The sequence below is a fragment of the Perna viridis genome, chromosome 2 (assembly GCF_037379345.1).
Source record: "Perna viridis isolate PV_CMFRI_1.1 ecotype Kerala chromosome 2, ASM3737934v1, whole genome shotgun sequence".
In the NCBI taxonomy this organism is placed as follows: domain Eukaryota; kingdom Metazoa; phylum Mollusca; class Bivalvia; order Mytilida; family Mytilidae; genus Perna; species Perna viridis.
In genome coordinates this window covers 51,205,006-51,228,053 of record NC_142446.1, presented here as the reverse complement: position 1 = coordinate 51,228,053, position 23,048 = coordinate 51,205,006, and the positions used below count along the sequence as shown (strand labels likewise).

At 32.2% G+C, this 23,048-nt stretch overlaps 1 protein-coding gene across 1 annotated transcript in view; it reads right to left on the bottom strand.

Annotated features, from left to right (window-relative positions):
- Window positions 1-420: 420 nt before the first annotated feature.
- LOC148625675 (uncharacterized) overlaps window positions 421-23,048 on the bottom strand; it is a 97,062-nt gene continuing 74,434 nt past the window's right edge. The window contains exons 45-63 of the mRNA XM_088571071.1: window positions 22,959-23,018; window positions 21,345-21,428; window positions 19,957-20,127; window positions 18,413-18,577; window positions 17,853-18,017; window positions 17,097-17,261; window positions 15,493-15,657; window positions 14,744-14,908; window positions 13,693-13,797; window positions 12,959-13,060; window positions 11,814-11,918; window positions 10,547-10,660; window positions 8,451-8,567; window positions 7,087-7,334; window positions 5,855-6,153; window positions 4,348-4,616; window positions 3,285-3,502; window positions 1,871-2,066; window positions 421-990 (exon numbers count right to left, since the gene is read on the bottom strand). Coding sequence (XP_088427197.1) covers window positions 683-990; window positions 1,871-2,066; window positions 3,285-3,502; window positions 4,348-4,616; window positions 5,855-6,153; window positions 7,087-7,334; window positions 8,451-8,567; window positions 10,547-10,660; window positions 11,814-11,918; window positions 12,959-13,060; window positions 13,693-13,797; window positions 14,744-14,908; window positions 15,493-15,657; window positions 17,097-17,261; window positions 17,853-18,017; window positions 18,413-18,577; window positions 19,957-20,127; window positions 21,345-21,428; window positions 22,959-23,018 — 3,221 coding nt within the window. The 3' untranslated portion in view covers window positions 421-682. The remainder of the gene's footprint in view (window positions 991-1,870; window positions 2,067-3,284; window positions 3,503-4,347; window positions 4,617-5,854; window positions 6,154-7,086; window positions 7,335-8,450; window positions 8,568-10,546; window positions 10,661-11,813; window positions 11,919-12,958; window positions 13,061-13,692; window positions 13,798-14,743; window positions 14,909-15,492; window positions 15,658-17,096; window positions 17,262-17,852; window positions 18,018-18,412; window positions 18,578-19,956; window positions 20,128-21,344; window positions 21,429-22,958; window positions 23,019-23,048) is intronic.

Below are 23,048 nucleotides of genomic sequence, written 5' to 3'. Positions count from 1 at the left end.
CAGTTTACTTTTATATAGGGGTAACTATTTCGCTGTACCTGTGTATGTCTCAGGGCCAGCTGCAGCCTGCCCTAGGGTGTGAGGGTTTCCTGGTTGTTCACTGAAGACCAATGGGTGGCCTTGAGCTGACATTTGTCATCTTGGTGGGGTTGTTGTCTCTTTGACTTCTTCACTATATCCATTATCGTTACATTTTTCACCAGGTGAGAAAATTCGGACCTCTAGTTCTCTATTATAAATTAAATCCCTTAAACTGAAAACTGAAGGTAGCTTACAGTAAAAGAAAGTAACAGTTTCATGGAAATTGCTAGAAGTGTTAATGAATTTTAGTCTTAAGTAAGAATTACAGGCAGAGGGTGTGCAACAGTATACCATAATACATACTGTCTATAGAGACTTTGGTATAAAAAAAAATCTCTGTACATGTATTTTTTTTTTATTAATACAAATGTATTGATTGTGATTCCAATCACACGAGAACTATTTTTAATTTGTCTTTGATAAACCTTTGAAATCATCAAACCCAATGACTAAGATCATTCATCTATGACCTGACCAATTTCTTCATTGTACATTTTTATGTAATACAACACTCTTAGATAATAAAAAAAAAATAAAGTTCTCAAAGAAAAAAATTATTTAATGATATATAACAGTAATAAGTAAATTAAAATTAAATTGTCTATTCTGGAATATGTTCACCTGGACATTCACAAATCTTCTCAACAATTGTAACATATCCATCAGCACCCTTTGTTACTTTAGCACAATCTTCAATTGATTCACCTTCAGCAAGCAATTTCTTCAATACTTTGTTATTTGCCTTGTCAAATGAAACCACAGCTACATCCTCTCCATCTTCGTTCTGACCCATAGTTACATGGTATTTACACTCGTCGTTGTGCTTTGATCTGTATTGACATTTTCCTTTCATTTTGACAGTATTAACACAATCCTTTACATCTTCCTTGAAGACACAGCTATCTGGAGCTGTAAAAATAAATGCCAACAATTAATGTTAGTGGTACATTTTTGGGTAAAATTGTAATTTTTTTTTAAATTGATGTCTGTGTTTAGAAAACTTTCACTTGCTTACTGTACATTGAATCTGAACTTGAATTATCTACAATTAATATTTATCTGTACTAAACATTTTGATCATTTTCAAACATAAAAACATGCAATAAATCCAAATCTAGTACTCAATTTACAGTATCTATTTTTTCAAACATTTTTAAAAACCTGCAAGAAAAATTTAAGCAATGTTGTCAGTTTCATCTTGGAGTAAAACTTCCTTCAAATCAGAGTTTAAATAATTTCTACATCAAACTTAGGCCACATTTTCCTAATATTTTGATTAACAGATTTGCAGCTTTGTTAACCTGAAGAAAATAGATTGGTGGATAGGGAAATAACTATGACCTTACTATTCCTTAAACAGCAGAGAGCTCACTTTTTTGCATTTTTTGTGTAAGAAATGTGACTATGCATGCCAAATGTTTTCTAAGAATGGGTCATGAGAGACTAACATTGATAACTGCCGCAAGGACCTTCATTTGAAAAAGTCGCAAAAATTTTAATTTCAGAAATATATCATGGTTAAAGAAGGATAGGTTGTTGCAAGACCCTAAAATTCATCAGGCTATTTTGACAGCTTAATATTCTTAAGGAGGTACCTAACATCTTCTCTAAAATTTATTAGGCCCATTCAAATTTCTTGAAATTTTATTCAGTATTTCAATTGATAAAAGAAGCAAAATATATGAATTTTTACATAGTTAATTTCCTCGGCGTTGTGTACCTTCTTAAGGCAAATAACCGATGACATTAGCATTTCTTTCTACTCACTTCAAAGACTCAATATACTCACAGTAACATTGTTTAATACCATCTCCAAGGTAAGGTTTGAGACAAACACAGGACCGTCCTTTCTCATTAAAACCACAATAACCATCTCTATGGCAAACAATATTGGATTGTGTAACTTTAATAATTGCCGACTTTCTTTTCCTTTTGGTACAAGTATATTTAGTACTACAGTCGGATGATGTATAACCGGATCCCAACTGGAAAACAAAAAAATATTCATTTAAATCAATTATTTCATCTTAAACATTTGCAAATATTCTCTCTCCATCTGAATTCACATCAACAGCAAACTGCCCTTTTGATAATGAAAAGTATACTGTAGATTTGGCTTAACCATAAATATTACATTAAGTAAAGGTAATGGCAAAATTACCGAACTCACAATCATAAATCCGAGGGAAACATAAAATACCAGTAATACATGAGTTGGTAAAGTCAAGAATATGCGGGAAAAATAAAAAAGCTAAAAAAAATTCCGACTTGGCACAGGTATTTCAAAGTGAAAAGGTGGGTTAAACCAGGTTTTATGGCAGCCAAACCTCCCAGTTCCATAGGTACCAAAAGAGTTCCAGTATAGCTACATGTTAAAATTGGTAAAATAGAAGTCAGTGTTAGACTACATGGCTAATGTAATAAAAACACATCTACCGTATTTTGTTCTGTTTTGGTACAAACAAAATGTAGTTGTACTGAACAGAATAAGAGATTACATATCAAAACAAAGGCATTTTCTGTGTTCCTTATCATTGGAAAGATGGATAAGAAGACAAATGGATATTCTAATTCCTATAAGAGGTAGTAAGTAGAAGTCCATATAACAATCTACAACTTTGTAATCATTATCTTTACTTGGGAGAAGAAAAAATAAGATCAAATTGAAAATCTGTGTTTTTGAGTGATTATATGATGTATGAATTGACATGGGTATACCACAATACTTCTTGATAAGAAATGTGTAAAAAATAATCTTTTGTTTGATTTCCTCACTTATAGCACATGTAATGATGATGTTCAAGAGATAGAGTTGGTCTTCGCTTGGTTAAATGGCCTGATGCATTTTCTTAGGTAGTTAACTTGACGATAGAAAAGGAGATTTCAACTTTCTACCAATATTTATTAAATTATCTGATAAAAGTTCTAATCTGCTCCTCAATTGTTCAGTCAACTACCTAAGACTGATCATCAGGTGACTGTCATTTAATCAGCAGGTTCCTGTGCCACAAAACTTAAAATGACCTAATTAACTATTGTGATGTCACCAATTTCAAAGACTTTGATTGGAGTCACCATGGAAGTTTAATGATATTCTCAGACTTAAGTAGGTTTTAAATTTTGTGGTGCTAAGGCTAGAAGACCAACTTCATCTCTTGAACAAGATCATTGAGTGCACTGTTGCATAATGCTTATTTCACTACCTTGTAATATTTGCCTCTCTGTTTACATCCACAATTTGGAAGTCTCCTTCCACCTTTTCTAACACACTGGTCTCCACTGAGTATATATCCTCTTCTACATGCACAATCTTCAGTCCTGGCATACTTGCAATTTCTGTAAGCTCTACGATCAACACAATTGTTGGCACATGCATGAGTTCTGGAATAATATCTTTGGGTTCTCCTGTTACATTTTGCCTCTAAATGAGAGAAAATAATGTACCCTTAAATCATATAATCAAACATACATTTTACCTTTGCACTTAAATAAGAATGTTATGAAAATACATTTAAAATATAAACCTTTTGTTGACCCCGAGGTAGACAAATCAGTTGTATAAAGTCATCTACTAAGAAAATAAGGAGTTTAGGAGAAGTTGCACTCACAACAAATGTGGACAGACCAACTGATGGACAAATAGAAATGATAATTCTTCTATTCCCAAACTCTGTAAATTTGTTTGTTTTTTTGTTTGGGTGGAGGGTAATTCAGGATATCATTATAACATGCTCCACTAAGATCAGGTACAACAAATTTGAAGTTCTACAAGGAGGAGGGTGATATGTTAGTGTGCTGAATGACAACTCTTTAAAGTTCACTATACATATAGGTCTAAGTTTTAGATAGATACAGTTTTCTGATATTTTAAGTGGTCTTAAAATAATTCAGAAAGAACTAATACGTTATGACAATATAATTTGAATAGCTATGCAAAATGTTCATTCAAAATCAATATAACTTAATTTTCACCTATGAAGTGTGCCATCAGTACTTAAAACAGCTGCAGTTCATTAAAGATATTCAATGTCTATCCATCTCATCTATTTTTGAAAGGTACAGTGCAACCTGTCTAAATCAAATTATTGAATAATTCAGAAACCAGATACTTTTTAAAGTCCCTTAATATCAATTTCAATGTATACAAACCTTGGTAAACCAAACATTTCTCTGTCCAATACACATTTTAAAATCCAAAAGAGACTCCGTTAAGACACGTTACACTGTAAACATTTGGAGACCTCATCCTAAAAAATCATAACTTACTACACTTTCTACTTCTCCATCTGATTCCACCATAACCATAGTGATGACACAATGTAACAAGACTCAGTTCACTTCTACATCCAGCCTTGATCAAATCTTTTCTGTTTCTCCTGTTAGCGCAGTAGTCATGGAGACAAGTTTTCTGCAGTAATGCGAACATCTTAGGATTTGCTTTCTTACAACTTCTGTAGACACTCTTCCTGAGGTACCTACACATTGATTTGTATCTTCTAACCGGTTTACAAGTAGGGGGTGCTGTTGTCTTGCATCTAAAAATAAAAATTAGATGAACAGAACTAATTTTGTTTTCGTTTCAAAATTTAATATTGTTATATGGTTTACCAATGCATTTTCTAATTAAAAATCTCTACATATGCACATAAAGTTAATAAAAACTAGAAATTATGAGAGCAAGTTCACAAAGAGAATATCCCTACTTCAAAAACCTTTAATTTGTACTTATCTCCCTTTGGAGTCATCCAACAGTAATTATATTCCTTCATGCACATCTACATACGATACTCAGCCTTCTTATAAAATAACATCAAAATTACTTAAGCAGTTTAGAAGTTGTTGTTCTAATTGGTTAAAACATATAAAACCATTAAAAGGGATTATCTCCCTTTTTATGCACATCTATATATGATCTCAAACCTTCCTATAAGGGAGCAGTAGAACTTTTAACATGTAAAACCCTTATTTTGCATTATCTCTCTTAGGAGTCTTCCAACAGTAATTATGCTCCTTCATGAACATCTGCATATGATGCCCAACCTTCCTATTAAATTTCATCAAAATCTCTTGAGGGGTTAAAGTGGAGTAGCGCTGACAAGGTTGTAACATGTAAAGACCATAATTTGGGTTATCTCCCTTTGGAGTCCTCCTACAGTAATAATATTCCTTTGTGCACATCTACATATCATATCCTACTAAATTTTATCAAATTAAGTGGTTTAGAAGGAGTTGTGTTTACAAAGAATGTGGACAGACAGACAGACAGACAGGCAGGGTGATTTCTTTCTTCCCCCTTAATAAACTTTGTTTGTAGGAAGTATAATAAAGGTGGTTTTGTTTAAAAAATTAATCGTTATGATTTTTAGCTGCTATAAGTTTAGAGTTTTTCTGTATAGTTTAATTATCTTTATGCAATACATCTTGTGCCAAACCATGGAAGATGCAATTTAATCATGGCATTACCAGGTTTGAATAATTAAATACTGTTATAAAAAAAAAGAACAAATTCACAACCATATAACAGGATTGGCCTATTTTTGTGTCTACAGTCCTATACCTAAAAAATGTAATGATATGGGAATTTAAAATAGTGAATGACCTTATTGTGTAATACTATCCTCTTCGAATAGTAAACAATATATAAACTCATTCATAACGGTGGATGATCTTACTGAATAATACCATCCTCTTCCAATACTAAACAATATATAAACTCCTTGACTTATCTGTAGCATCACATGAATCAAATCAAATCAAAATTATTAATTCTTACTTGTTCTCTCCATCCTCAACAGCAAAGCTGGCACCAATCTTTCTAAACTTATCTTTATCGTCTGCGACATCCTCTCCACCTTTAACTAACCACTCATCCTCCTTTCCATTACATTTACCACAGAGACCTTCAACCTTATCACCGTTATACTTAGGCATTGATAGAATGGCCATACCAGCTTCATAATTCCATCGGAGGGACAGGTAACAATTTGTTTCAACCATGATATTAAAGCCAACTTTTTTAATTGAAAATTTCCTTCTTGTTGTATATGGCAGATCAATTCTTTCATTGTTAACCTGAAAATTAAAAAAAAACCATATAGCACACCTTTATATTAATGTTTAAGGCTATGATAGGAGTGCTATCATTTGTAATTAGGTTTTGCCAAAAATTGAGGACATATATTACATGAAAAGAATCAATCATAAGTTATAGATGGAAACATTAATTATTACATGTAACGTTGATTAAGGGGCCATCCATTGAAAACAAAGCCAACCTCTTGTAAATATTCCAAACAGAAAATAGTTAGATGGTTGATAGCAGCATTCAAGGGTAGATTAACTGTCTTGAAAGTTCAGTAAATATAATCAAAGGTGTTAGGAATAGTATATGCTGCACCCTTCTGAAAACCAATTACAATATATTCATCCATATTTGTACAAATACAATGTGTGGATCTGCAATGCTATCAAAAAGCACATTGTTTCAAGTGAAGTATTTTCAAGATAATGCTTAATCAAGGATATACTTCAATACAAAGTTGAATAGTTTAAAACATATCAGGTTAAAAATGTCCATATTTTATATAACCCAAAGTGACAGACATACCTGACACTTAAGACCTACTTTCACCTACAGCTATACAGGTCAAAATATCTATCCAAAAAACACCAAAAAAAAACACAAAAAAAAGAAAATAAAACCCAAATGTAGATATAAGGTAGATACCCTTATAAGAAAATAGTAAATTCTATGTTTTTTTGATAGAAGCTCCAAAACCCCATTATTTTCCAGGAGCCTTATATTTATGACATAAAAGGTCAATCCAATTTCACATCTAACATTTTCTCAAGATGTGTTTCATTATTTGTGGCCATTTATTTTTGCAGTTTTCTTTGCACTTGCAAAATCAGCCAAATAAATTGCTTACGAAAATTAGTTGGTTTATAGTAATCAGAAATCATATCACAAGACATCAAGCCAAAACAACAGAAAGATATTCTTACCTTAGCTTGGAAACCAGGACCTAGTTGTATTTCAACACCATACATCTTTAAAATGACATAGCTAATCATTGTTGCTTCTTCAGAATGTTTATGTCCTTTTTCATAATTAACCACTGTATCAAATTTGCATCGGCTACTTGGTGACAAAAGCTTGGCCATTGTATATTTACATTCTCCACTAAAACTATATTGCTGGTTGTTAAATGTTAAAATGTTAGGATCACCAAAGGCAGCACAAGTACATCTCTCTGTAAAATTGAATTAAAGAAACATAAAATAAACAGCTGTGCTTTAAGTGCATGATACGCCCATTGTCCTTTTAACTTGTCCTTATGTTTTTAATGAATTTATATGATCAACTAGATATACTGTGAACAGTCCCAACCTTCCCTCCCCCCCCCAAAAAAAAAAGGTAATTAAAAAATGCGCAAAAAAATTCTATCAAGGCTACCTCAATTTTAACTAAGTTTGTTGTCTTGATTTTTCACCCTTACATTTTATCTTGTTTAAAACATACCTTTCTGACAAGGTTACCAAGTACCATTTATATTTATCAGTCGATCATCATAACATATGGTCTGTTTTAAATGATTTTTCAACTAATAAAATTTCCTTGACCGTTTCCTGCTTTTCTTAAAGAGTAAAACTTCATAACATGGAAACGTAAAATTAGAAATTTATAAAAATTGAAAGGAAGCTTATGTCAATAAATATGAACAATTCACCAAAGTTTCATTAAAGTGTTTTTGAGTTATTGTCCGAAGTGTGGACGGATGGACGGACGGACTATGGTACACTATACTATGTCCTGTCTTTGACGGGCATATAAAAATTAATAATAAAAAGTTAAACAACAAATAAAAAAAACATCAACCATCTACGACTCGATTAGTAATTACAACAAGTAAAACAAAAGACATCAAAAAGCAGCAACCATCAAGAACTCAGTTCAAAAGTTCAAAATTTATTGCACTCCTCCTTCTAGCCATCAACTATAACATAAAATTTCAAGTCCAACACATTGTATCCAAAAATTACTTTTATGAGTTGTAATTGAAATGTCATTTGCTGAGAGATGTCATTTTCACACCAATGAATGTTGCAATATAACTGATTTTTTAAGATTAGCATTCATATCCACAAATTCAATAGCTCACTTTTGAGCTCTGCAACCCTGAATTTTATTAGGATCCATTCTATTCCATTACTGATCGAAGGTATTGAAAGTGAAAGCCTTATTTTTTAATCATAGAATACAACATACAAAATTGAAAAATATGTTATCATAGTGCACAGTATCATAACATAATTATACAAATGTTATGAACATAAGAGTTGAACAATAAGCCATCAAAGACTATTACCAGAACATTTGTTTTGTCTTCCAGTTCCCAAAAATCCTTTGTTACATTGACATTTCTTTCTTCTTCCCCTTCCAACACAGGATGCATTCTTGTCACATCTCTTTCCACGACAGTATTCTACAAATTTGACAAGTGGATAGTCAGTTGATCAATAAGGAAGCCAAATAATTCAGTAAAATTTTCAAACTAGAAAAATTGTGAGCAAATGTTGCTAAATAATAACCCCATGTGCACAATCCAGTAACAATAAGGTCAAAGTACATGAATGAACAAAGTTGTCAAACAGAAAGTTAATGGAGCTTCAGTCTGAAATTTAATCCAATACTTTTTAAAGTTCGGGTAAAAGTGGAAGTGACAAGTAGCATAGTTGCATGCAGAGACTAATAAAAACGTTGACTTGTGGACAGACAGACATCATAATCATAATTAATCAGTGACAAAGCAAGGGTATATTTAACATAATTGTTCAAGTCACTTTATTTTAGTAAACTTCAAATACCCCATGAATTTCCTTATGGTTCTCACATTTTTCAACACAGTTCCCAATTTGTCAATGGTTCATCAATACTGTACAGGTATTATTTTTCGGTTGTTAATTTTCAAGTATTCTGTCCGGTGAACATATTTGCAGGTATTGATTTCCCGGTTTCAAAACATGGTGTTAAGTAGCACTCCAGCTAAGAATCATGCAAAATATGATACATGGTTGGAAAGCCTACATATTTTTATTTTTTATATTTTGTTTAAAATGCTTTAGTAAACAGAAATTTACATTTGGTTTTTCATATAACCCGTGCTCATAGGAGATAAAAATTATATAGAATGCACTGTAGATTTCAAAGTTAAGGGAGATAAATATGTAAATGACACTCAAGTACAATAGAATCTACTGGATTTTCAATGTTGATCATCCTCTAAGAGCAGACAGATCGGAATGAATAAATAAATACACATTTCATAATTTACACCCATAAAACAACTTAATTACAAAATTAAAATATGTAGCCCTTTTTAGGGTGTATCATATTTTTCAGATTTTGCATGATTCTTACAAAGACAGCTACTTAAAAATCAATTTTCAGGTACAATGTACAATTTTTGCAATTTTCTGTCCACCACGAAAACAGCGAATATTAGTATGTTTACAGTATTCTGTTCCTTGTTCCTATCATGATCTCCACGCTTTTACATCAAAAAAGACTAAGTATATATTAAGTCATTGAAGGAGTATTCAAAGGAACATTAAGATCCAGCAGAAATAAAAGAATATATTCCAAGGATAAGGACTAAACAGGGAAAACAGACTCACACAACAAAGAACATGAAATAACAAAAACAACTCAACCAAAAAAAAAAAAAAAAAAATTAAAACAAAAACATAAGTAAATGAGTAACCCAGACCACACAATAAACTGGGACATGGAACAGGTACACCATTAGAATTAGCATCCTCTGCCTTTCTAGAAACACCTGCCAAAATGGCCATTTAATGCCATATCTGGGGTAGACCTAAGAGGAAACGAAAACTATGACACAGTGAACAAATTGGTTTCATGGTGCAGTTTAATACACTGCAACAAATCACTAGTTTATGATGACGACCAGGAAACTTTTGTAGTGATAACTTGACCAACATAACCTTGTTCCAGAAGCCTTATTTTAAATATAGAATGAGAAGTCGTTGGGTAAGGTTTGGTTTTACTTTTCCATCAAGCTGTAAGCATGGGTCAACATATGAGGTTGACTTCATACTGTCTGTTATGTTCTTTATCTTAAGCCCTTTCGGGTAGATGGGATATATAAAATTCCAAAATAAAGGATTGTTTAAAGACAACATGTCATCTATATAGAGGAAACTGAGACGATGATTCTTGATTGCTAGCTCAAAATGACAAATGGTATAGATGTTGCCTTTCTAACATTGTGTGGAAAGGTTACGATAACTTTCTACATTGCTAGTAAGAATCTTATGTAACACATCTCCAAGTACTGTATATTGAAATAAGAATGAATCATTCTTCTAATTGGTATCTTCAAATCTAGAAATAAGACAACAATCAAATCTTGATTATTTTGAAAAATTAAAGAGTACTTACTTCTACATTCAACAATTTTTCTATTTTCATAGACACCAAAGTATCCTCTCTTACATCTACATTTGTTTCTTCTACAATATGCATTTTTGACACACTTCTTGCCACCACAGGTCTCTGTAAGAGGAGTTGTTGCAACAATGAAAATTTTTCAGGGTGCTTATATGAAAAATCACCATGAAGTTTTGTCAAAGCCAAAACAATCGTACAAACATACATGTATTAAGTGAATATAAAAAAATGAAGTTGAATGAGTTGTCGTGCTAGGTATACCTTACTTTTACAGGAAGTTGATATTTGACAACAACTAAAATTGTTTAGATTGTATATATAGCCATGTATCAAAGTTTAATTCAATCCATTATAAGTGAAAGCCAATATTTTTCTGATGAAAATTTTCTCTATCATTCAATATAGTAAAAATGGGAAGGTCCCAGAAACAGAAGTTGATATCAGAAACATTCCCCATCTTTATAAAGCTATATACATGTACTAAAGTTGAAATCAATTGGTCAAGTCGGAGCCCAGAAATTTGTGATGAAAATTTCGGTGGTCAGAATGATGGATGGACAGAAGGACAAAGTGATTCAAATATACCACCCACTTGTTGAGTAAAAAAAGGGTAATAAGAAAATTGTTTATATAATTATTGCAATTCCAACTCATCAAGTGTGGGTATAACCAGAGAAATTGTTAGCAAACTGTGCAAAGCTCATTTAGTAATACCCCCTGCTCCCTTCCTAAGAAATTGTTCAAGAAAATGAAAGAGTCATCCAGAAAGAAACAAATAATAAGAAATACACAATGGCATCATTTGAAAAAGAATGTGTGAATATCCATGCAGGAGTATCAGAACAGTTGTAACTGATACAGCATGATCACTATGTAGCTCTCACTTTTAAAGAAAGCATAATAACAGTAAATAAAAATTCCTTTTCTTCAAAACTAACGAAATAATATCTTATAATGCTTATGAAGATTTATATGTTATTCATAATATGTGGTTATGGTTATGAAAGGTCATACAAAAAGTGGAATTTCATTTCGTCAATGAGATAAATCTATATTCTACAATTTTGTGTAGCATGTTTGAACTGCAAACAATTTTGCTATTACCCTTTATGTACATTTTTATAGAATGGTTTGTGAACTTCATGGGTGTACACGTACATGTATAATAAGACAGGGTACATAGAATGTCATTGGTCATCTTTACTAAATTGCATTACATGTGAAAACAATCAGTGAAAATCTTCGTAGAGTCTATTACCTGAACATATTCTAACGCCATCACCATATGGGAAGTTTTTATTACAAACACATCTTCTCCTTTTGCATATAGCTTCAGCATGACATTTTTTTCTACCACACCTCACTGAAAATGTCATTTATAGTTTGAATATCAAGTACTTAATCACACAAGTTTCACATTCAAGACTTTTGCTCTTGTTACAGATCAAGTAGGCCTGTCAAAAGCATCACTTTATTAATGTCATAAGACCATCACTCACTTCAACTCCTTTAGGTCCATTAAAATGTACCACAACAGCTTACTCGCTTAGTTTCAGAGGAACTTAGATACAACTGGTTAGATTTTACTGACAAACCACGCAGAATAAATGTTCTAGCATCACTATAACATTGAGTTTGTCAAAACCATTCCTACCAAAGCAATGTTTCAGTAAAAAGGTATGAATCACATTCTTTTATTTGTAAAAAATGATCAAAATGTCCCCAAAATAGTCCAACTTATCCGGAAAAAAATCAGAAAAAGAAACCAGAAAAAATCCTGCCAACTCATATTCGGAAATCCTGTTAATGAAATTTGGATATAATTTACAGCAATGTTCAAATAATCTACTTTTGACATTTACTGTCATCTTTTAAATCAATGACTTTTTGTGTAAGGGCCAGAATTAATTGTGAGGGGGAGGAAGTCACCTCTATTAATATTTTGATAGATGGTTGTTACTTTAGAAAGTTATAGCCTTTACAATGAAAGAAAAAAAAACAATTAAAATTGTATGCATGGTGGGGTCAAATAAGAAGTGCCCCCTTCTATACATTAATTTCTGGAATAGTCCTAATATACATTTAAACCTGCAATTTAAAAATGTAAAAGATTTAGATGATATCATGGCCCTATCAACCCTATACATTTATTAAAAATATATGAAGTGTAATTCTTACTATCGTAATAAAATGATTCACAAATTGCATCTCAAAAATAAAACCCTGAACAGTTGGGACAAACATGGAATCAACATTTCAACTTAATATTGCTCTGAACTTGAATTCTAAATTTCTGAATTAATTTTAATCAGAATTAAAGTGGTTCATGGATGACAATAAAGACACAGACAAAAGCACCTACCATTGCAAATTTTTGTGGTCATACTAGAATGGTATACTTACATTTGCACTCCTTAGTACCAATTCCAGAATATCCAGATTTACAGGTGCATTTTCCAAACTGACATGTGGCAAATTTTGCACAATCTTTATCAAAACAAATCTCTGTAATATAAAGAAGGAAATTATATCAAGATATAAATACATTCCCTTTTGACATTTTCCACCTCCAAAGCCTGAAAAAACTCATTCACTAGGTTTATCATTTAACCAAGTGAACCAGTGGCTGTATTGAAGACAACCCAGATAAATGGAATGAGCTGTGCATAATGTCACAGTCAGTCAAAAGTTCGACAGAGCTCATGTTCATTATTATGTATTTCATGCCAACTCTAAAATAAACTTATTTATTTCACTCATTATTTATGATACATGTTGTACTACGTACATGTACTTAAGACATTAGCATTGAATAATACTGATTCAGTGATACATGCAGCGATATGACCCTTGCCAGAGAAAAAAATCAAGTTGCAACATGCAGCAATATGTTTCTTGCAACTGTTTCTTGATTCCACAAGATAAACAAAATGTATCTTACTGACATGTGGCACATGCATGGATTACATAACATGGAACAGTAAGTGAATTTGGTCAATATTAAACCCAAAATGGTCAACTACAAAGCTAAGAGCAAGTTCATCAACATACATGTACGTGATACAATTTAGAAACAATCATCTTCCTGACTAGATACAGTGAAGGAAAACAACAAAGTTAACATGGATACAACTTACGTTTACAAGTGTCAAATCCATTTCCATCAAAGTTTTGCTTACACTCACACTTCCCATAGTTACAATAAGCATCAGGATGACATTGACTTTTGTCAGTACAATGACCTAAAGGACAAAATCTAACTGTTATAATACATATAATTGACTTTCAGTTTTTTCTTTGTTTTAAACATTAAATTATAAACCAATATAATGCCAAAATAGATTGTTTGAATTTATAAGCAGATAATAAAAAAATATTTAAACAAGCCTTTTAAAATGGGAAGTTGTAATAGATTGGTGTAAAATAAACAGAAGAACAATTTTTTAAACCTGAAGTTAATACAATGAAACCTGTCTAAACCAAACCCTGTAAAATCAAAAACCAGTCTATACCTGTCCCTTTATATCAATGTAAATGTATTATGCACCCAGGTTAACCAAACCCATTTTACAGTCCAAACAGGGTTTGGTTTAAACATATTTCACTGTACATGCAATTTTCAACTCTTAACACAGTGTTTCTGTCAAAATTTTTTTGTTTTTTAAAAAACATGACATGCATCATCTTGTCAAATCTACTAAAACTAGAAGTACTGTGAGCAAGCTTACAAAGAGAACAACCCTGCTTCAAATGGACTAAAATGTTGGATTATCTCCCTTCGGAGTTATCCAATGGAAATAATATTCCTTGATGCACATCTACATATAATACTAAACCTTACTATAAAATTTCTTTAGGAGGAGCTGCACTTACAAGGTTTTAACATGTAAAACCCTTAATTTGGATTATCTCCCTTTGATGCCCTCCAACATTAATTATATTCCTTCATGCACATCTACATATAATACCCAACCTTTGTATGAAATTTCATCAAAATCCTTTCAGAAATTTCATCAAAATCCTTTCAGCGGTTAAGGAGGAGGAAAGACAGGGCAATTCCTTAATAATTATTAACCTTCAAACACTGTTTAACAATTCAATACTTTATGATGTATGAAATTCTTGTATAACTACAAACCCAGCTTCAAATTTGTGATGAAATAAAATCAAATATCCCTTAAAACTGACCTGGGCATGGACCTGTGTTACATTCTTGAGAGTCTTTAGCTGATCCAACACATTCTTTACCCCCATTGACTGGTGGTGTACATGTCCTAGTTCTGGTCCGTTTACCACCACCACAACTCACTGAACATTCGGACCACTCTCCATAATCTGACCATTTTCCATCAACTGTAAAAAAGAAACGTTGTAGTCTTTTAAAGTACACAAGAAATGCTTCCATTTAATGATGTATACAGCCAAATGTGACATTTATGATAATCACATGGTGCTTGATTTATATGATAATCATATAATAATCATATGACAATTTACATATGAATCTCATGGGTAAATTTTGGCTTGGAAACACAATAATCATGTATGGCACTTTTGGCTAAGTAAGCAAAGAATTTTGATTCAAATTAATTAAATAAAACATATATATACAGGACTCTGCATAATGAATCAAATCTTGAAATTACCTATAAAAGCTATTTACACTCACAGAATGGGGATGAACTTATGTGCACCAGAAGAGTGAGCATTACTTGCTTATGGCAAGACACAAGCAAATTAAGAGCAGTTTCCAAATTGCTAAAAGCACTTACATCCTCATTGAAACCATGAAAAGTATTCTAACTTTCAATTTTTTAAAAGTATTCTAACTTTCAATTTTTTAAAATTATTCTAACTTTCAATTTTCAACCAATAAAACATACTTTGAATTCAGAAAAAAATGCTACAGTGAAATAAAAGATTTCTTCAAAACTGACCTGGACATGGATTTGTGTTACAGTCATCCTCATCTGTAGCTGATCCAACACATTCTTTACCTCCATTGACTGGTGGTGTACATGTCCTAGTTCTGGTCCGTTTACCACCACCACAACTTACAGTACATTTTGACCACTCTCCATAATCTGACCATTTGCCATCAACTGTAATAATAATAGTGGCAGCTTGTAACAGTATATGAACAAATACATATTCCAAAGGTCAAAGAATGGAAATAAAAAAAAAGATGTTTGTTCACAAACTATGCCTAAATGATTGCATGTTGGGAAACTTTTTACCCTTTTTTGGAAAATTTCGACTTTTCAAATGTAACAAGAAATACTGTGAGCAAGTTCATTAAGAGAATACCCCCTTTTTCAAATGAAGTTAAATATATAACCCTCAAGTTCAGTAATCTCAATCAGTAACTGTATTCCTTCACGCACATCTACATAAGATACCCAACCTTCCAATAAAATTTTAATAAATTCCATTGATTGGTTTTGGAAAAGTTGCATTTATGAGGATTTAACATTGTTAAGTCAAAATATGACCAGATATTGCTCTCGAAAAACAAAGCTGTAGAAGGGTACTAAAGCAAGATTAATTAACTGTGACCTATATGTTACAAAATTGTATAAATTATGCATCTAGATCAAATTAAATAATAATCAGGAAATACCATGGGCACATTATCAGTTTCTCTTGCTCACAAATACATTCTACAATATAAACACAACTTTCACTGAAATATCTTAAAATTGTTCTAAAAAGATATTTGAAATTTAAGCAGAAACACCCCATTTGTTCTGATGGCCTGCATAGAGATATTAATCAACCTTTCATTTTTTAAAAGGGTATAAGTAGCCATTTTAGTCAAGTCTACTCAACAGCAAGTAGGGAGACAGATATGTTTATTAGCAGTCAAGGATCAGTTTATCAGAGGAGTATTGATAGCCTGAACTCATTTCTAGCCACGTCTGATGTAGCCACAGTACTCTAATTTTCAATGAGACTCATCCAAAAGAACTAAGAAAAGATGTGCTACAAAATCCTTGCAATGCATGGCTGCTGTGCATGAAGCCATTTGTCCTAGAGAGGGTGACATGTTAGAATAGTTCAAATCCATCATTTCAATGAAGTTACCTCTCTAATATATTGACAAAACAGCTCTTGTTTTGGAAGATGCCAACAAATAAAGCCGAAAAATGGATTCTAACGCTTCAAAACTTTCCTAATATGTTTCATCAAAATGCCTTGAGGAGTTTAGGAAGAGTTGCACAAAAATGTGTACAGATGGACAGACAGAGTGGGTGATCCCTATGTGCACCTCCCTCTACTTTATTTGTAGCAGGTATGATTAAATGCGCACATCAAAGAATCTAAAGTGTTCAATTTTGTTGAAATCAAATGTAGATTTTATTTGGGCCCATTGGAGTTTGAGGCAATTTCAAGAAAGAAAGACAAATACAAATTCAGGGTCACAGTGTGAAACAGTCTAGTATCTATCGGTAGTTTCCACCTTTATTTTAAAGTAATAGAATATATCATGAATTGTGAAAAAAACACGATACTGTGAAATTGAAGATTCCTTCAAACTGACCTGGACATGGATTTGCATTACAATCATCTTCATCTGTTGCTGATCCAACACAATCTTTACCTCCATTGACTGGTGGTGTACATGTCCTAGTTCTGGTCCGTTTACCACCACCACAACTTACAGTACATTCTGACCATTCTCCATAATCTGACCATTTTCCATCAACTGTGAAGATAAAAGTGACATTTGATTCCTTTTTGTATTCACTTATAAATGTTGAAATTTTAAAAAGGATACATGTACATGCATTTTTGAGTATAAGCAATAAAATTATCCAAAAGGGCACAGCTTGATAAGACTAAAAAGGTCCAAACTTTGTGGCAAGTATGGACACAAATTTCAAAACTGATACAGATCTGAATGTTGATTGTGATTGTTAAACACAGGTTTATAGTTTTCTGGCACAGATTGAAGTGATCAACAAACTTAATTTTGAACTCCCTGGTCTGACTTCAAACCTGGACTTGAAATTCAAAATCTATAACTAGAAGCAGTATATCATAGAATAAAAAAAAAATCAATTTTGTTGAAATCAAACTGGATTTATATTTGGACCATTTGGAGTTAAATTGGGAAAAATCTGAACACAAAAAGACACATGCAAATTAAGAGCAACATTGTCAAATTTCTAAGGCCCTTACATCCTTTATGCAAATCTGGAAACTTTAGATTTAAAGATTTTATAACTTCACTTTCAAGCACTATAATATCATGAATTCTGAAAAAAAATTCTTCGGTGAAAAAAAACAAACTGACCTGGACATGGATTTGTGTTACAGTCATCCTCAACTGTAGCTGATCCAACACATTCTTTACCTCCATTGACTGGTGGTGTACATGTCCTAGTTCTGGTCCGTTTACCACCACCACAACTTACAGTACATTCTGACCATTCTCCATAATCTGACCATTTTCCATCAACTGTGACAATAAAAGTGACATGTGATTCCTTTTTTTCCTTGTGTGTTCACAAATACAGTACAAATTCATCATTAATTATGATAAACCGCTTGTAAAAAATAAAAGTGGAAGTTTGTTACTGTGAAAACCACTTCACTCTCCACATATATATCTGTTTAGAACCTAACTACCAAGTAATAGTTTCCTGCAGCCAAAAAATCAAATGTAGATTTTATTTGAGCCCATTGGAGTTTGAGGCAATTTCAAGAAAGAAAGACAAATACAAATTCAGGGTCACAGTGTGAAACAGTCTAGTATCTATCGGTAGTTTCCACCTTTATTTTAAAGTAATAGAATATATCATGAATTGTGAAAAAAACACGATACTGTGAAATTGAAGATTCCTTCAAACTGACCTGGACATGGATTTGCATTACAATCATCTTCATCTGTTGCTGATCCAACACAATCTTTACCTCCATTGACTGGTGGTGTACATGTCCTAGTTCTGGTCCGTTTACCACCACCACAACTTACAGTACATTCTGACCATTCTCCATACTCTGACCATTTTCCATCAACTGTGAAAATAAATGTGACATGTGATTCCTTTTTTTCCTTGTGTGTTCACAAATACAGTACAAATTCATTATTGATTGTGATAAACCACTTGTAAAAAATAAAAGTGGAAGTTTGTTACTGTGAAAACCACTTCACTCTCCACATATGTATCTGTTTAGAACCTAACTACCAAGTAATAGTTCCTTACAGCCAAAAATTAATGGGGGTGGATCTGGCTCTACCCTGCCACCTCCCCCCCCCCCAAAAAAAAAAAAAAAAAAAAAAAAATTGTTCTGTTTGAAATTTTGATCTTTCACAAATTCTATCCCAACATTTTTCTAGCTTATACTTTTAATTCTATTGTGCCCTAAAACCTGAAATCCTGAATTTGCCCCTGGACTAGGTTGCAACCAATGCTTAGTTATTGAATCTTCACAGGTTCGATTTTTAGGCTCTACACCAATAAGATTACAGGGAGAAATGCACCAGTGACACACATGCCATTATGCATTTACATTTAATGGCAAATAAATACAGGTAATTTTCTGTCTTTCGACGTTTTACTTTTTATCTCTGTAGGCTTTGCTGCTTTATGTGTATATCATACTGTATGTTTTATGTTACTGTTATTTATTCTCGTTAGTTGTGTTGTAATTGTTACTGTAGTGTGTAACATCAGGGTTTGACACTAACAGTAGTCCGGTAGTACTGTGCCTACCTATTTTGAGAGAGAACTACCTAAAAATTTTAATTGGTAGTCCTTTTGGCTACCTAAATTCATTCTTAAAAGCTTACTATACCTAAAGACAGGGCAGCAAGATTATTTTGAGGATTACCAAATTATTGATCAGAAAGACCTTTGGGATACCTAGCTAGAAAAGTTGGTGTAAAACCCTGAATTTTACCAAAAATGTGTCCTTAGTTTCTATTAATTCTTTCCATTCTAACACTCCTTCCAGAAATGGATGACAAAAACAAAAACAAAGAATATTCAGACCTTCTTTTTTGTTATGAAAGGGAAGAAATCAGTTGTAGGTTGTTACTAATGAGTAAAATAAAGTCAATTGTCTTTTGTTTGATATCAATGAACATTTATTTTATTTGAAAACATGACAAAATAATGTACTCTTACTATGATAATTACATTACATGTTTCAGCTATATCTAAATTGTTCAATCAAGTCATAAGGGAGCAACCATTTGATTTTTAGGGGGAGCATTTTAGATTAAAGGCTGGACAATGATGTATGGTTAAAAAAAATCCAGGATGAACAATTGGGACTCACTGATTCACTATATGACTCTCTTTTTTTGTTTGAAGCTTTATTTTAGCTACATTGTATTTTGATTTTAACTAAAAAAAAACTAATAAAGAAATAAAATTACAACAGTATTTTACCTGGGCATGGTTCCTCATTACAAGACTGTACCTCACGTGATTCTCCTTTACAATTTTTAATACCATTCTCAAATGGTATACATTCTCTAGTCCTAAATTGTTCACCAGTACCACAAGATACTGTACACTCTGACCACGGTTTCCATGGGGACCATACAGCATCTTTAACGGCTAAAAAGAAAAACAAAGTAACTAGAAATATTTAAAGAAAGGATTGGATTGATTATTCCCCTTCCAATAAACCCAGAGTAATTACCTTTCTTCATACACCTCAACATACTGTATTTAGAATACTAAATTTCATCAAAATCCAGTGATTAATTTAGGAGGATTATGCATACAAGATGTGAACAAATAAAACACTTAGGTTTGATTATCTACCCTTGCAGAGATTTAATAATAAATATTTTCCTTTATGCATATCATTATATGGTGCACAATCATCTTACTTAGTTTCATCAAAATCCATTTAGCAGTTTAAGAGGATTTTCACAGGATCTGAATTGGTACCCATACACTGAATTACTTCTCATTGCAGGATATAGAAAATAGTTTTTTTCCCATAATGCATCTATAGATAATGCCATAACTTATTTTTAAGTTTCATAAAATTTTTTTTTTTAAATCTGTCAATTTTTTTACAAGGAGTAGTGCTTACAAGATGTGTAGACAGATGGGCCAACAGACAGGGTAATATATTTTCCTTTACAGCTAGCTTTGTGTATGTGAGATATACATGCTGTCAGAGCAGAGTTGTTCCTTTACTTTTGTTTCTTTGTACCTGCTATCTTGATATTTCATGTTTTTTGTTGTTTCAAAATTCAAAATCAAAACTTGACCGGGGCATAAAGTTAGTAATTAAAATCCTTTACAGTGCTTTCAAGTTAAAAATGATGGATGGACAGGTAGCAGTATACATAATAAATAAAAACAAGCACTACCTTGAGAAAAAAATAGCTGATGCAGATAAATTTTGTTCTTTTTACAAAAATTTTCTACATTTCATTCAAGAAAATAACACATGGCAAGCAATTTCAATTTTCAAAACAGTTTTTTTTTTTTTTTTTTAGACACAACTGAGTTATCAGTATTTAGCCAACCGTGAAACAGAATTACAAGCAGGTGACTTTCGATTCAGAAGAACATTTTTAAGGTCAAAGGGTAAATAGTGAAACTTAAAATACTGACTTCATTGGAAAGAGAATTTAAAGCTTTTTTTTACCAATAAAAACTGAATTACAGTTCATGATTGTAAAAGAAGGAGATTTAGAACTTGATGGTACTTGTACAACTTCCTCAGTAGATTCACCTTTTATGATTGTAAATGGAGGAGATTTAGAACTTGGTGGTACTTGAATGACTTAGTCGGACTTCCTCAGTAGATTTACCTTTTTTGACTGTAGGAGGAGATGTAGAACTTGTTGGTACTTGTACAACTTCCTCAGTAGTTGCTGGTGTACTTCTTGTAGTTACTTCAGTTTTTGAAAGAAAACAAGAGAGAAAAATTAAAACTAGAAAAACTGTGAGCAATGCTCACTTATTTGATACACTCAAACTCCCCATTTGAAAACATGTACCCTTTGACCTCTAAATTGATTTGAATCAAAATCTAAAATAGGAGGTGCACAATGGGATGGTGGGAGTAAGGAATAAAAAATGGGTACACTTCTGTGTAAAGATGGAAAGACAGACACTCTTTTCATTATATACCCCTCACTCAACCATCTGAACTAGTTGTCAAAATCAACAAGACAGGATAGAGGGCTTGTATCACCTATCAGGTAAAATTAAAACAAAGTTATTGAAGAGGGAGTTTTATTTTGTTTAGCAGTAGGTAACACTTTCATTTAACTTCAATTCAATTCAATATTTCATTGGAAACAGTACATAAGAGGCATGATCCAATCATGATACATAGAAATTACATGTATAAACAGTTAACATATAGAAATCAATCTCAATGTACATAATTATATACTGTGAAAGTATTATTGTTCGTGGAGTATCAATTTTCATGGTTTTCATGGGTACGATACACCACAAAAATTGGTTCCCAATGGAAAGTAAATTTTCCATTCATTTGTATGAAAGAGTTGTCAAGTCCATGAAGTCAAGAATCAACGAACTGATCAGTTTTCCCTAAACCATGAAAACTGGTTCACATGGGTAAAAGTACTTTCACAGTATCCACCAATGAGTAACTTGTCAGATAGTCAGTCATGATGATTCATATCACAATTAATATTGACTAGATGGGGGATGGTCCCTGTCTCTTGATGCTTCCTTTATGAATAAACAAAGGTTATATAATTTTTTCACAGTCCAATTTAATTTCAAGAATTCTGATAGTGATTCACTTCTAATATTATTTGGGAATTCATATTTATTTTGTAGATAATTGTAATGTGGACAACTAAACAGGAAGTGGTATTTACTACACTCAGTCCACACTGAATTTACAAAATCTTTCATTTTGGGGAGTCTTAAGTTTGGAATATCTACCAGCCTCAATAGCCAATGAATGAAAATTAATTCTTATTTTTGTAAATTTATTTCTATATATTAGTTCTAATGTTACATTATGTGCTAAAATTTAGATGAATTTAAATTAATATTAACTAGATGTCATGACATGGAATTCATCTCTGGGGTACTCCATAAATAATTCTTTACTAAATCACAAAAAAACAAAAACAAAAACAAAAACAAAAACAAAAAACACCAAATATCTGGCCTCAAAGTCCTAAGTTCACATTAACACACCCTGAGACATGATTGGGAACATATCAACAAAGGCTGTCAAGAATTACAGCTTAAATGTACATGAAGGGTGTGATTGTTAATGAACACAATAATTTTGTTACTTTTATACTGATTTTAAGGAGACTTCTCTCTAATTAAAAAAAAGAAAAGAAAAAAAAAAAGGAATTTTTGGCTAAAACCACAATATTGCAATTTATAAGGCACAAATTAAGTAGTGTATTAACAGAAATAGAACTTACCAATTAATGCAGGTGGAGTATTTGTGGTAGGTGCATTTTGGACAGCTTCTGTAGGTTTTACTGCAATATAGCACAAGTACATCACAATTT